At 35.3% G+C, this 16,524-nt stretch overlaps 1 protein-coding gene across 5 annotated transcripts in view; it reads right to left on the bottom strand.

Annotated features, from left to right (window-relative positions):
* Nucleotides 1-746: 746 nt before the first annotated feature.
* LOC125666507 (retinol dehydrogenase 11-like) overlaps nucleotides 747-16,524 on the bottom strand; it is a 22,323-nt gene continuing 6,545 nt past the window's right edge. For 4 of the 5 annotated variants that reach the window (XM_056151638.1, XM_056151640.1, XM_056151641.1 and 1 more), the window contains 6 exons: nucleotides 15,364-15,535; nucleotides 14,636-14,761; nucleotides 12,229-12,387; nucleotides 9,216-9,377; nucleotides 6,627-6,887; nucleotides 747-4,258 (listed from right to left, as the gene is read on the bottom strand). In XM_056151638.1, coding sequence (XP_056007613.1) covers nucleotides 3,993-4,258; nucleotides 6,627-6,887; nucleotides 9,216-9,377; nucleotides 12,229-12,387; nucleotides 14,636-14,761; nucleotides 15,364-15,535 — 1,146 coding nt within the window. In that variant the 3' untranslated portion in view covers nucleotides 747-3,992. The remainder of the gene's footprint in view (nucleotides 4,259-6,626; nucleotides 6,888-9,215; nucleotides 9,378-12,228; nucleotides 12,388-14,635; nucleotides 14,762-15,363; nucleotides 15,536-16,524) is intronic. The other variant, XM_056151642.1, reaches the window with a different exon arrangement.

Here is a 16,524-nt window from a genome sequence, read left to right on the forward strand (position 1 = left end):
CCCCCCCATCATGAATAAAGGCCTTCCTGTCCAACACAACCATGCGTTTAGTATTTCTTACAGATGGCGGTTGTCAAACAGATTTTTGAAAATGGAGTCAATTTTTGCCCCATTCCCCCGAAATTTACAAATTATATCCCCTTTGTTTCAAAGATGCATTATGCAAAATTTTTAAAAGAATTGGAATGTTATCAAGGAGTTAAAAATGTTATCAAAGAATTAAAAATGTTATCAAGGAGCTAAACATGTTGAATTATTCACGCATAATGATGGACAAAGACCGATTGCTCAATATTTCTGAGCACGAATTAGGTGTTTGATATCTGTATAGCCTAAAGATCAGAGTCTCAAAGGGTCTGGCCTAGTCATTATCCATTCAGCTACAGGTCTGCAACTACAAACTAGAAATACATGAAATACAAATATATACACTCTATATATACAGCATAATTACATTTCCAGCATCTATACATTTATCAAAGCTAAGAAGCCAGAAGTTAAATAACAGCTTGATCGCTAGGCTTCTACTCCCAACTAAATTGTTCCGTGGGGATCCGGGTTAGAATAGGTCCCCAGTACACCTTCCTGGTAGTAAGAGGCACTAAACCTTAGGATGAGACGGCAGAAACCAAGGCCTACATATGAGTGAAATATTCACGAGAGGGACATTAAACAACATTCAACAAATCAATCAACCCACCCAACTATTTGTTTTCAATGTGAGTAAACAGAATAACAAGACTTGCTGCGTACCAACATTTTATTCATTATCTACACACACTACAGTAAAAGCTAATGCACTCTACAAGAACATTGTTAGAGTCTAAAATATACATCATCAGATACAATATACATTCATATTTTAGGACCTCGCTCTGGGGCCGTAAAACTGAAGACAAATTCGTTTTAGATCTCGGTCTCATTTTTTCACTGTGTACTCCTATAAAAGTGAGCCCCGAGATCAAAACGTGAAGTCGTCCAAGAAGCCCGTGACCTAGTTGCACAAAAGCGAGTTTAATTTGAACTGACGGTTAACAGGAGACATGTAATAAAATTTAATGGCAAGTTAACCGTCGGCTAATCTTCACTAACCTGGGACTGTGTAGAGGTTAAAGGATTATGTTTATAGTGGGTACATTCTGCCCTCAAACTTAACCTCTTCTACCGTGAATATCCCACTACCGTGAATATCCCACTACCGTGAATATCCCACTACAGTGAATATCCTCTTGTACATACTTATACTTAAAGATCATGTACAAGTTCAATACAAAAATCGTAAATACAGAACAAAATATAAAAAGTCAAAATTTCTAACTTGTCACCCCATTTAAAAAAAAAAAATTACAACCCAAGTGTTATGCTTCCTTGAAACAAGAAATCACTTTACAAAGCAAAACTCGTGCTTATTTGTGTTTTTTATAACTCATGCTTATTTGTGTTTTTTTTTAAATTTATTTCTTACCTATTATTTGAACTTCATTATCATTTCTGCCTTATTAGTCCATCAATTATTTGTTTTATTATTTCATTATCTTTTAATTATTCTATTATCATTATGTGTCCTATTATTTTAATTCTATCATTTTTTAATTAGTTTTATCATTTATTTGTTTTAATATCATTTGTCTTTCATTTATTTATTACTTTTTGTCTTTTATTTGTTTTATTACTCTATGGTTATCAGTTTTATGTATTATTCTATATGGTTTATCATTCATTTCTTATTATGCTTTATCATTTTTTGTATTTCTAAGCTCTCTACGATATTACACATCGAGTACAATAACACAGAATTTTTATTGTCATTAATTTCTTATAAGGCACAATTTTGTTGAATCTAAAACCTATTTTGGCTTGATGAATCTCTACACCTTCTGATGACTCAGTATTTAAATGAATGTGCAGAATCTAAAAGTAGTGAGAAAGTCAAAGGAAGAGTTAATATAATTTTGTCATGAATTACAATTTGAGTACAGAAATTAGTGACTATGTGGTGACCTTGATATGGTTCCAAGGAGACTTAAGAAAACACGGACAATAAAAAAAATGGGAAACGGGTGACGAGTTTTGTACAAAGGACATACACAGAATGGAAGAGTCGGGTAGAGGTTCACGATAAGTAATGACCACAAAGGAAAGTGATGTGTGTAAAACTGACAAACTTACGGACACTTAACACAAACGAAAACAGATTGAAAGCACAAGTTGATATCTAATGTTTGGTTTTGTTTGCTTGTTTACAAATATAAAATTCCTAAATAAAATATAAGTGACTTTCATTTTTTATGATGTTCGAGAGAAGTATAGTAACCTCCCCATACTTCCGTGTTTAAAACTTCAGAGAAATTCCATACCATACAGTATTCATTATACTAATTAAATTATATTCATTATACTAATTAAAACATAAATCTAGCTTTCATTTTCATCATTTTTGAAAAATCCAAGTGTCCAGTGTCAATAACATATAGTTAATAAATGTATAACAATTAGAGGTAGGGATTTTGAAATGCGTATGTATATAATCAATATTGAATCTAACGTGTGTATGTATATAATCAATATTGAATCTAACATGTGTATGTATATAGTAAATTGTGAATGTATACAATGTAAAATGGTGTATAAAAACAAATTTACAACCAATTAAAAAAGACTATTGCATTAAAAAGGTTTCATCAGTTGTTCATAGCAACAGAAGAATAAAAGAACACATCAAAATATATTTCTGACCAGTCAGCATACAGCCCTGTTCAATTTCATTTCCTGTGAATTAATGAACACAGCCCTGTTCAATTTCATTTCCTGTGAATTAATGAACACAGCCCTGTTAAATTTCATTTCCAGTGAATTAATGAAATATTGGGACTACGCTTTATAAAACAAACTGCAGATAACAGATGTCTGAAAGATACCCAGCAAAACACCGCTATAACCAACACCCTTATAACCAATTCTAACTTATTGTGAAGTGATATTTATTCCACCCTTATAACCAATTCTAACTTATTGTGAAGTGATATTTATTCCACCCTTATAACCAATTCTAACTTATTGTGAAGTGATATTTATTCCACCCTTATAACCAATTCTAACTTATTGTGAAGTGATATTTATTCCACCCTTATAACCAATTCTAACTTATTGCGAAGTGATATTTATTCCACTTTGATATGAAAATTTTAATGTACATGTAGCTAAGTTTGGTTATAACAAACTATTTTTTGCTGGCCCTGGAAGTTCACTATAACTGTGTTTTACTGTATAATGAAGTTTGGTTATAATGAACTGTTTTTCGCTGGCCCTGGAGGTCACTATAACCGTGTTTTACTGTATAATGAAGATTGGTTATAATGAACTGTTTTTCGCTGGCCCAGGAGGTTCGTTATAACTGTGTTTTACTGTATCAACTCTACTCACTAGAAGCACACAAATACGTTCTATCACATCAATTTCATTGTGACACTTTTTAAAACCTCTTTTTACAAAATATATATCCCAAAAATTTCTATTTCATAAAAAAGTCTTGAAGACTCAAAAAGGCACATCTTTTTTTTTTGTATTCATAAATATTCAATGACTGAATGAGTACAATGCTATAAAATTTGAATATTTTAGTCATATGAATTACATACCCAATTATATTTGGAAATTAAATCAAGTTACAAGTTTTAATGACTTACAAATGTAAATGAACCTAAAATGAATAAAAAATAATACTGAATTAAAAGTAAATAATGATATATAAATATATATTATTTATCTAAAATAATTAAATTTTATTCATACTTATGTGTATATATATAATAAAAATTCAAAAGTATTCTTTCAAAAAAAGGTTTACTTAAATTTTCTGACTAGCCCAATCCCCCCCCCCCCCAAAAAAAAAGAATCCCAAAACACACCATAACAATACTAATAGATTTAGCAAGGAAAAATGATAAGCTTTCTGACAACGGCGAGTTAACAAATTGTGTAATGTTTGTGCATCACTGAGCAGTGACTTCTGCAGTGATCTCCCCTGATTCTGTAAGTTTCGCTACATTCTCTTCATCAGCGGGTGCATTAGTTTCCTTTCCTTCATTGGCTGACGGTTTGATAAGCTCCTCCTCCCCAGACTGTGGCGAATCAGGCGTGACGTCCTCCACGGTGATAGTCACCTGAACGGGCTTCTTCTCAGATTCGTCATCTTCTTTCTCCTCCGTTTTCTCATCTTCATCAGCATACATGATTCCTTCAGCCATATCAGGTCCCTCTGTAAAATAACAATTCATTTGTATCACAAATGCCTGTTCCTGTATTAGCCGTACTAAGGTATTAAGCTTAGAATTTTAATTTTAAAATCCTGAGTTATTTCCCCACATCTTATAATCTGAGTTATTTCCCCTTAATCTAGAAATCCGAGTTGTTTTCCCTCATCTTGAGTTATTTTTCCCCATCCTATAATCTAAGTTATTTCCCCTCATCCTGCAGTCCTCCGGATGAGACCGCCAAAACCACGGCCCTGTGTCACAGCAGGTGTGGCTTGATAAAGATCACTCCCTGCTCACAGGCCTTAAGCGCCAAGCATAAGCCTAAATTTTGCTGCCCTTCACCGGCAATGGTGATATCTTCACATGAGTGAAAAATTTCGAAGCGCGACGTTAATCAATGTACAACCAACCAACCATCCTCTAAATCAGAGTTATTTCCCCTCATCCTATAATCAAGTTATTTTCCCTCATCTTCTGACCTGAGTTATTTCCCCTCATTCTCTAAATCTAAATGAAAGAAAAAGTGAGCAAGCTCACATATTCCACGCTCCAACATTGCTTGACAATGCCTCACATAATGAATGGTAATGCTATGCATTACTGCAAGAACGGGACAGATGGACTTGAAATTTTAAGTTCTATAGGGGCATAACTCCCAGAAAAATTATTGAATCAGAATTTCCTGGGAATATGCACATCTACACAGTGCGTCCTTATTAACTACAAAGTTTCACGAAATTCTGTTGAGCGGTGTAGTTGTGCTGACAAGAAAGGGACTGACGAACGGACAGACAGGTCAAAAGCATCCTACCCTCCAGAACTTGGTTGTGTTGGGTATAATCCTATAAATCTGAATTATTTCTCCTCATTCTCTAAATCTGAGCTTTTCCCCTCATCCTGTAATATACAGTTATCGACTGTTTAGCAGGGAGACATCACACATTGTCAGGTTTGAATGGGGTTAATATCCAAGGGTGCCCATGTGTCCAAGGGAGATAACCCCACTGACACTTGATAATTTGTGATGTCCCCCTGCTAAACAGTCCATAACAGTTTTATTATCCTGTAGAATCTGAACATTAAAAGAATTATCAAACATTTATTGATTTTTACCGTGTTAAATTTTAGTCATACTTAAATCATTAACAAATTCGTAACACCTTTTTTTTGTGCAGAAAATTCGATTGGGCTCAACATTACCTTTTTTACCTACTTGTCCATTCGGACAAGGAACAAAGATATTTACTTATCTGAACTTCAACTTCACTTGTCCAAAAAATTTCAAAACAGATCTAATATTGTCAACTTGAAAACTGTATTTAATTTACTTAAGATATGGTCCATTTTTATACCTACTAGATTGATTTTTGATCTTATTCACTTGATAAAAACAACAAACACATAAAACAACATTTTATCTAGACTTCCTATCTTGAATCAATGACTTCGTAAGATCCATGGATGACTGAAAGTAGTACGCAATAAGTGAACACTGATCCTGACGAGTGTGACTCAGCTAGTTTACATAGCGATTGATATCGGGATCAAAGTTCATTTTCCATGCATTACTTCCCACTCTGAACTAGTCTACCGATAAACTTTTCACCAAATTGTTTGGATACTTCTTTACATAAAAAAGCACTTGTCCAATTGGACAACTGCCCATCAATATTCAATTGTCCGAATTTTTTTTCCACTGGTACCGGACAAGCGTTAATATTGACCTCTGGTTTTTGAGGAGTTAAATCAAGGTTACCCTCAGCTACATGCACCATTTTGTTTTACACTCAATGTCCTACATTTATTAGATTTATTTCCCCCTCATATTCTGATCTGAGTTATTTCCCCATATCTTCTGATCTGAGTTATTTCCCCCTCATCTTCTGATCTGATTTATTTCCCCCTCATATTCTGATCTGAGTTATTTCCCCCTCATATTCTGATCTGAGTTATTTCCCCATCATATTCTGATCTGAGTTATTTCCCCCTATCTTCTGATCTGAGTTATTTCCCTTTGTGCTATAAAACTTAACTATATCTTTTATTGTATATACCTCAGAACCCTTTGCTTATCATAAGAGGCGACTAAATGAAGTGGTCCTTTGGATGAGACTGCAAAAACTGAGGCCCCTATCACAGCAGATGTAGCACGATAAAAATCCCTTCCTGTGCAAAGACCTTAAGCACCGAGCATAGGACTAAGTTTTGCAGCCCTTCACCAACAATGGTGACATCTCCATATGAGTGAAAAATTCTCGAGCTGGATGTTAAACAATATACAACCAGCCAACTAAAGTTATGGTGATGAGCTGAACATGTGTAAGTGAATCTGTATACAGTGTATGTTAAAATGTGTTAAAATTCACTGACCTTTAACCTTACCTCCTTCGGTTTCTTTTTCTTCCTTCACTTTCTCCTCCACATTCTTTTCCTTTCTAGGAGTCTTGTCCTTTTTCCACTTGGCGGGCTTTTCCTGGGGTGGGGGAGGGGCCGGGGCATCCAGAGGTTCATAACCCTCCAAGTGACAATAGCGAGCCGAGAGCTCATAGAGCTGTTTCTGCATCTCCTCATTCTGCGATTCCTCGGACGATTCCTGGGCTTCAAAGTCAACCAAATATTTCCCTGAAACATCTACCAGGGAAAAAAACCTCTCAAATAAAAGATATCCATGAGGGGAAAACACTTTAAAAAATGATGTCCGAGAGGGAAAAACTCTCAAATAAAAGTTATCCAAGAGGTAAAAACTCTCATATAGAAAACATATATGAGGGGAAAATTCTCAAACAAGAAATCTCAGAGGGAAAATGATGTGTTTGTGAAACATTGATGCCCCAAGATTACAACAGTTTAGTGAACAATCTTCAAAGTAGGTCAGAGGTCAATTTCAAAGTACAAGGTCAACAAATTTGGTACCAATGGAATGGTCTTCTCACAAGAAATGCACTTGCTAAATATGAAAGCAGTGCCTTAAGGTTTTTAAAAAGATATGGGATATATTTAAACTTTCTAAAAGTATGTCAAAGGTCAAAGTAAAGATCACCAGGTCAAAGATTTTGGTACCAATTGAAAGATTTTGCCACAAGGAATACAAATGCCAGAAATATGGAAGATGTTGTAAAACATATGACCAAGGTTAAAGATTTTTTGAAAATTTACGAAAACTAGGTCAACAGTCAAGGTCACCAAATCTGGTTTTGTTGGAAAGGTTTTCTCAAAAGTAATGCACATGATTAAAATAAAAACAGGATTTCTTAAAATCTGAAAGAAATGGCTTATACTCAATTTTCTAAAAATACTTGAAAGATCAATGTTAGGGTCACCAGGTCAATGATTTTGGTGTCAATGGAAAGGTATTGTCACAAGGATTACACATTTATGCCAACAAAAATATATGACCAAAGTTTACGTGGTTTGCCACAGACACACAGACAGGCCAAAAACTGGATGCCCTTATATCTTCGATTCCAGGGGCAAAAAAACCAAAACAAAATGTGTTTGTGAAACACAAATGCCCCCGATAATGGCCAAATCCGAAGATGGCCAAGGTCACAAGGGCAAATATCTTGGTACCAGTAGAAAGATCTTGTCAAAAGAAATGCTCATGTACAATATGAAAGCTCTAATATTTACCATTTAGAAGTTATGACCAATGTAAAAAAAATTAAGTAGGTCAAATGTCAAGGTCAAAAGGTTCAATACCAACGGGAAGATCTTGTAACAAGGAATACTCATGTGAAATATCAAAGCTCTATCTCTTACTGTTCAAAAGTTATTAGCAAGGTTAAAGTTTTCAAAAAGTAGGTCAAACTCCAAGGTCAAGGTCACAGGGTCAAAAATGTTGGTACCCACGGAAAGGTCTTGTCACAAGGAATACTCATGTGAAATATCAAAGCTCTATCTCTTACTGTTCAAAAGGTATTTGCAAGGTTAACGTTTTCAAAAAATAGGTCAAACGTCAAGGTCACGGGGTCAAAAATGTTGGTACCCACGGAAAGGGCTTGTCACAAGGAATACTCATGTAAAATGTCAAAGCTCTATCTCTTACTGTTCAAAAGTTATTAGCAAGAGTAAAGTTTTCAAGAAGTAGGTCAAACTCCAAGGTCACGGGGTCAAAAATGTTGGTACCCAAGGAAAGGTCTTGTCACAAGGAATACTCATGTGAAATATCAAAGCTCTATCACTTACTGTTCAAAAGTTATTAGCAAGGTTAAAGTTTCAGACAGAATGACAGAATGACAGACAGGACAAAAACAATATGCCCCCCCCCCCCCCCCCCCCCCCCCCCCCCCCCCCCCCCCCCCCGATCTTCGGGGCATAAAAACATCCACGAGGGAAAAGCTCTCCAATAAAAAAATCCATGACGGAAAAGCTCTCAAATTAAAAAAAATCCCCAAGGAAAAAGATCTCAAATAAAAGATCCCTGACGGAAAGGCTCTCAAATAAAAAATCCATGAGGGAAAAGATCTCAAATTAAAAATCCACGAGGGAATGTATGATGAGATACTAGTCCCATAACATGTGCTTGTTAGTCCTCTACTGACTAATTTGTCTGTCTGTCAATCCATCCTGCAAATCAGTTTTCCACACTTTTTTATTTCTGTTCTTGCTGATATTTATTTCATATTTGCTAGATTACTTTGCCATAACAAGTTATAGATCAAATTCAAATTTCGTTTCAGTCCGTTAATTTTTCACTAAAAAGTGTAAAGTCATATTTCATGAATACCAAACTATAAGTATCAGTTGTTTCTTGACTATAGATTAAAGTGTCAATAAAAAGTTTATCATTTCAAAACTATTGGTATGGTATTGTATCGTTTTGTCCAACCTTAATAGTAATATCACAATATTGAGTTCCGCCTTTAATTTTGCAAAGCAATGGGATGTTACCAGTGACGATAGAATTGGCAATCTAATTGTACAAGCTCTCACAAAAAACGGATCAGAATACACACTAACCTTTGTATTTTTCATTGACGCTTAGTTCTACGATCATTTTGCTGCCGTGGTCCGTCGTCCTGGTAACCTTGGCGACCCTGAGGAGGGGAGATATCAAATACTTCAGCATGAATCTTTTCGCCGAGGATGCATGTCTACTCAGCTGGGTGTCAGGAATGAAACCTACAAAATGATGATGCAATAACTAAATAGTGAATACAGTCAAACCTGTTCAATTTAACCTGCTCTGATAAACCAGTGATAGACCCTCCCACTTAGACGACAATGTAAACCACACAAGCGCCTCTGGATCCCTTTTTTCTACACAAGCGTCTCTCGACGCCCGACTGTTATTACCACAGAAGCGCCTCTCGACGTCTCTCCGGTATTTCCTCACAAGCGTCTTTTGACGACTCTCTATTTTAAGCTCAAATGATATCGAGACTATGACGTAGACAAATTCGGGGTAGGTGCAATGTTGAAGTAATATCATTGGTCAATAAAAATAAAGTGTGTGTAGTGTCATCAAAGAATGTGTTCCTAATAATAAATAGGTTTTTTCCCATGTATGGTATTAAGAACAACGAAAGTTGATTTCCAACATGGTGGCCTTGCCGACAAACGCAGACATATTGTGAGATTATTTCGATTCAGATGACGATTCCAATGAGTTTGAAGGGTTTTCAGATGTGGATATACCTGATATATCTAGCAGTGATGAAGATGACCATGAATGAAGCGAATCTGAGACAGAAAATGAAGTATGGAGTGACGACCTCCGTCGCATCACTGTTGATCGTTTTAGTCAAGAGACTGGACCTGTTTTTCCTGATGATTTTGATGCAGGAAATGCAAATGCCAAGGACTACTTCTATCTCATGTTTAGTGATGGAATGATTGCAGACTTTGTTAGACATACTAATAATTATGCAACGTGGAAAATGAACCAGAAAGGGCAAGACGATCCTGTTTGTTATCGTACTACAGAGCAAGAAATGAAGGCATGACAATTGTAATGGGAATCAATGAACTACCATCTTACAAAGATTACTGGTCCAAAGATGTATTCCTTGGAATCAAATCTTGACATAATTATCATAATACACCCCTACAATACCGATATGCATATCAAAATACTTTAATTATTAATATCTGCTGTTTAACTGACTATAGAGTTGATAAAACGCACAAACAAAAACACCCAATGACATAATTTCTCAATCATATGATAGTATGTCAAATTTCAATGAAAAATTTCTTACAAAATATACAACTCCAAATTACAGCGGAAATGACGGACTATCGATTTCCCACATCCAGTAAAATATATATTTTTTTCCATATTACTCTCATTGCTTAAATTTAGTTGATCTACTACAGAATCCCAAATCTCATGGGCAAATGGGCAAGGTTCTGCACAATCACTTTATCTATACCAAAGGACCTCCCCACTTTAGCTGTAGTTTGTGGTCCCTTTTTACCATCTCTCTTTTCAAAGAAATCTCACGGGCAAATGGGCAAAGTCCTGCACAATCACTTTATTTATATCAAAGGACCTCCCCACTTTAGCTGTAGTTTGTGGTCTCCATTTACCATCTCTCTTTTCAAAGAAACATTGGTTTATCTATTATACTTCCTGGTAAATATTAAACACTGATGCATCTCCAGTAAGTGTACAGTCAGGCTTTGATATGGGTAAGTATTAAATGGTCACCCTCAGCCTTTTTCCCTGGGATGTTGGAAGATATGGGTTAAGTATTAAATGGTCACCCTCAGCCTTTTCCCATGGGATGTTGGAAGATATGGGTAAGTATTAAATGGTCACCCTCAGCCTGGAAACTACAGAATTACAACCCGAGGTAAATAAAGGTAAATGAGGTAGAAATGAAACGTATTTATAGTTTTTGCAGATTTTTATTTTATTTATTTTTATGAATTTTATCACAATATTGTCCTGTCTTACCTTTTGGATAAATTATGATTATCTTAATTGCATAAAAAAGATTTATGATAGAAAAGAGAAATCTGGATAAACTTGTGCTGGATATAAACAAAGGCTTTAAAAACCAGTCATTCGATGTAAACAAAGGCTTTAAAAACCGGTCATTCGATGAATATCATTAGAGATTCAACAAAAACAGACCAACCCGATTTCAAAAGACAGCATAGCTCTTAATGTTAACAAACTTTTGAGTAAAATAAAATACCAAACCTGTAAGTTAAGGTACTAATGAACAACTTCAGGCATTGTAAATGTCAAAATTTATACTTTGATGTTTTACTTAATCATCAGGGGCCATACGTCACAGCTAAATTAGGGAGGTCCTTTCTCTAAAAGCAAGGGGCAATTCTTGTCACCCTTTACAAGACATGATAGCAAAGGGTGGTGTTAAGCAATTATATTTGTAATTTTAAGTTGAATAAGATTGATGCTGGTTTTTTCGTTCACAAGTTCAACTTCCATGATAAAAATTCACAACTGACTCTCGCATCAAAGCAAATTCAAGTGCCTGATGAGCTATCACAGCTTACTACAAAATCATAGGATATCAAATCACCCAAACCATCACATTCTTATTTTTTTCATTTAAGGCCCAATTTAATTTGTGGGGGTCAACTTACCCCTGGTTCAACTGAATGCCAGGGGGTCTACTGCACAACCGGATGTTGATCATGCGATTTTTCTTTCACAACTTTCGATTGTGTAGTAGCTCAATTATTGGTGCCCGTGATTATGATGATGAGAAATTGTGTAATAGCTCAATTATTGGTGCCCGTGATTATGATGGGCATATGTAAGAAATTGTGTAGTAGCTCAATTATTGGTGCCCGTGATTATGATGATAAGAAATTGTACTCAGAGATGCAATACACAAACATATGGTTCCCAAAATTGAATTCATATCAAAGAAAATTGGCTGTCCAGAAAAACTGCTTCCAAGGTTTACAGAAGTGAAAGTGAAAGTAGGTGTATCTCAGTTGACCAGTGACTTCTGTTTAACAGATATCTCAGGGTGTTCTTCCTGCTACTTACCGGGACACATGCTGTTAACAGCGACTCCTGTTCCCTCCAATTTACGAGCCAGCGAGTACATGAACATCACCAGGGCTACCTTGGAGTTTTTGTAGGCTTGATTTCCTGAGAACGATCCTTCTTTTTCCATGAAGAAATTCTCCATGTCAAGCTTGTCCACTACACAGAATTAAATACAAATAGATATCAAGCTTCTCCACTACACAGAATTAAATACAAATAGATATCAAGCTTCTCCACTACACAGAATTAAATACAAATAGATATCAAGCTTCTCCACTACACAGAATTAAATACAAATAGATATCAAACTTTTCCATTACACAGAATTAAATACAAATAGATATCAAACTTCTCCACTACACAGAATTAAATACAAATAAATATCAAACTTCTCCACTACACAGAATTAAATGCAAATAAATATCAAACTTCGCCACTACACAGAATTAAATACAAAGAGATATCAAGCCTCTCCACTACACAGAATTCAATACTTTAGAGATGTATTGGTGTACCGGTTCTTATAATCTCTGTCAGTATATTGATGTACAGTCTCTGTGTTAAGATAGTGGTTGGTTACAATCTCTAAACAGATCCTGAAGCATACTACTACACCTCCAAAGCGTTTCATTTCATTTCGTACAAACCATTCACCGTTCCGTGCAGATCGTTCAGCATTCCACGCAAACCGTTTCGTGCAAGAATTATTCCATACATGATGAAGCCACACCCACAGAAACGTGCAGACCATTCATACCAAAATCTTAGAAACTTACAGCCTGTGCAAAACCTGCAAGTCATTTTGGTATGGGATCTAGGACAGGCGGACATTGTTGAGATTTCGAGCAATTATATAAAAATTTCTCTAAAGACCGATTTTCAACAGTGAAAATCTACAAATAATTGAAACAAAACCGGTATTTTAGAATAACCAAACAGAACAAAATCAAGATAAATTCGTAGCCCTCCAAGTAATTTTAACACCCTTGGTAGTCTCCAGCAAGAGCAGAAACACGGTATATCTCTGCCTTCAGTAGTTTCTCTTTTTTTTGTATAGGAATAATTTGTCTTGTTTGATCAAGTTTCCTTTTTTTAATTGACTAATACGATGTCTTGTTGACTGACTAATACGATGTCTATATTCACACACATACACACACCCACCCAAGAATATGTTTCAGTCTTGCCTAGCTGACGATTTTTAAAAAAAATCATATATCATTTTATTTGTTGTCACACATGCATGCATATAAAAATATTTAACATCTGTCTTTGAGAAGAGGCCTGGAATATACAAATTGCACATGTATTTCAATGACACTCAGATCAAATGTATAAAAATAGCAAAGCAGACATGATTATTTCCTTTTCACTTTCAGTTTGAATGAATTGAATAGAGCGGGGATGAAATAAAAGTTTACATCTTTTTCTTTCATATCTGAAGCCTAAAAATATAATCATCTTTATTAGAAAAAGGACTTATAACAGGAAAGAGAAATCTGGACAACCGTGTGCTCAATATAAACAAGGGCTTTAAAAACCGGTCATTCAATGTAAACAAGGGCTTTAAAAACCGGTCATTCGATGTAAACAAGGGCTTTAAAAACCGGTCATTCGATGTTAACAAAGGCTTTAAAAACCGGTCATTCGATGAACATCAAAGAGATTTAACAAAAATCTGATTTCAAAAGACAGCATAGCTCTTAATGTTAACGAACTTTTCAGTAAAATACTAAACCTGTAAATTAAGGTATTAATGAACATCTTGGGGCATTCTAAATTGCATAATTCAAACTTAAGTTAGATGTTTTACTAAATCATATCATATAAAAATATTCATTGTTTTTATCCCAACATGTTCATTTGGTAATTTTTCAGATATAAGATCTTGTGCCATACTGTCATTTAATTTCATTCAATTGTGTTTTATTCCTCTTCTTGACCCTGTAAAGCGCCTTAGAGTAATTTGTTTTATATAACGCATTACATAAATTTTATCATTATTATTACAGCTACCATTTACTGTGTCATATGTGAGCAATTATTTAAAATGGATAGATATCTTTTTCTTCAACCTTTTTTAATATCTAGAATATTACTATTATATTGAAAGTATTTCATGGTTAAACTAACCCCAAGAAGAACCAAATAATGCCGAAAAAAATCAAAGCATGCAGGCCACGCCTACCGTTTCGTACAAACTGTTCACAAAGCGTGCAAGCCACACCTATAAAGTGGTCAGCATTTTGTGCAAAGCGTTCTGTGCAGACCATTCATCATTCCACGCAAGTATTGTTTTGTACCGCTCCGTGCACGTGGTGTAGCAGTAAGCTTCAGGGTTTTGTACCGTTCTGCGCACATGGTGTAACAGTAAGCTTCAGGGTCTGTATATTGGTGTACTTACAATCTCTGTTCATTCTGTTATTGAGATCATGGAGACTTGATGTCACCATGACAATACGACTGTCACCACTTTCACTTCCTGTTTTCTTCAAATCATCGAGGAGAAGATGAGTCAGAAGAAATGGACCTGCAGGATTAAAACAATATGATAATCTGTTTACTTGTACAAAACAATAATCATTATCTGTTTACTTGTACAATACAATAATCTGTTTACTTGTACAATACAATAATCTGTTTACTTGTACAATACAATAATCTGTTTACTTGTACAATACACACACACAATAATTAGTTCCCATCGTCAGTTTAGTTGCCTAAATAATTACTTCCTCTCGTTAGTTTAATTACCTAAATAATTACTTCCTCTCGTTACTTTAATTACCTAAATAATTACTTCCTCTCGTTACTTTAGCTACCTAAATAATTACTTCTTCTCATTAGTTTAGCTACCTAAATAATTACTTCCTCTCGTTAGTTTAATTACTTAAATAATTACTTCCTCTCGTTAGTTTAATTTCCTAAATAATTACTTTCTCTCGTTAGTTTAGCTACCTAAATAATAATTCCTCTCGTTAGTTTAATTACCTAAATAATTACTTTCCATCGTTAGTTTAGTTACCTAAATAATTACTTTCCATCGTTTAATTAGTTTAATTACCTAACTAATTACTTCCCCTCATTAGTTTAGTTACCTAAATAATTACTTCCCCTCGTTATTTTAGTTACCTAAATAGTTAGTTCCCATCGTCAGCTCAAAGTTGTCCTTGGTAAACTGCCTTACTCTGTCGTCCTGTCTGAGAAATAAGCCAGCATTGTTGACAAGGACGTGCAGTTTTTTGCCTAAATTATGGAAATCCTCCACAAACTTCCTAACGGAGGCCAGATCAGCAACGTCTAACTACAAAACAGGCCTCAAAATAATTAATACAATGGTCAAAATTTTCACTATAAAGTGAGGTTGGTGGCCAATTAGGAAAAAAGTTATTTTGAGCCCTGCAAAATCAAACAACCAAACTTCTTCAACGTCAAAACTAAAAATTCCACAACAAAAGTGTTTGAACTGTGCTGAGTCACCATTTAACCAATCATCGACTTTACCATTAGAAATTAAGAAAGATGGTAATAGATGTACATGGCCTCCTACCATAAACAACATATACAAACAGGGGTCGAAATTAATGAAAAATACTGAGAGAGGCCGATCAGCAGTGGCCACCAGTCAATTTATCAACACCAAGCAGTCGCCAGTCAACTTATCAGCGCCAAGCTACCACCACTCAATTTATCAGTGTCGAGCAGCAATCAGCAGCGGTCACTAGTCAATTTATCAGTTGAAGCAGCAGCAAAGGCTCGGCACTGGTCTTCTGTAGAGACTGTCGGCCAAGCGGCAGGGCAGTCGTCGGAGCAAGAACAGCTGCCTGGAGCTGATAAACTGACAATTCCACGTTATAGAGAACTCAGATAAACTGACAATTCCACGCCATTACAGAAAACTCTGATAAACTGACAATTCCATGTTATAGAAAACTCAAATAAACTGACAATTCCACGCCATTACAGAAAACTCTGATAAACTGACAATTCCACGTTAGAGAGAACTCAAGATAAACTGACAATTCCACGCCATTACAGAAAACTCTGATAAACTGACAATTCCACGTTATAGAGAACTCAAGATAAACTGACAATTCCACGCGTTACAGAAAACTCTGATAAACTGACAATTCCACGTTATAGAGAACTCAAGATAAACTGACAATTCCACGCGTTACAGAAAACTCTGATAAACTGACAATTCCACATTATAGAGAACTCAGATAAACTGACAATTCCACGCCATTACAGAAAACTCTGATAAACTGGCAATTCCATGTTATAGAGAACTCA

Source organism: Ostrea edulis, chromosome 10 (genome assembly GCF_947568905.1).
Source record: "Ostrea edulis chromosome 10, xbOstEdul1.1, whole genome shotgun sequence".
Taxonomy (NCBI): domain Eukaryota; kingdom Metazoa; phylum Mollusca; class Bivalvia; order Ostreida; family Ostreidae; genus Ostrea; species Ostrea edulis.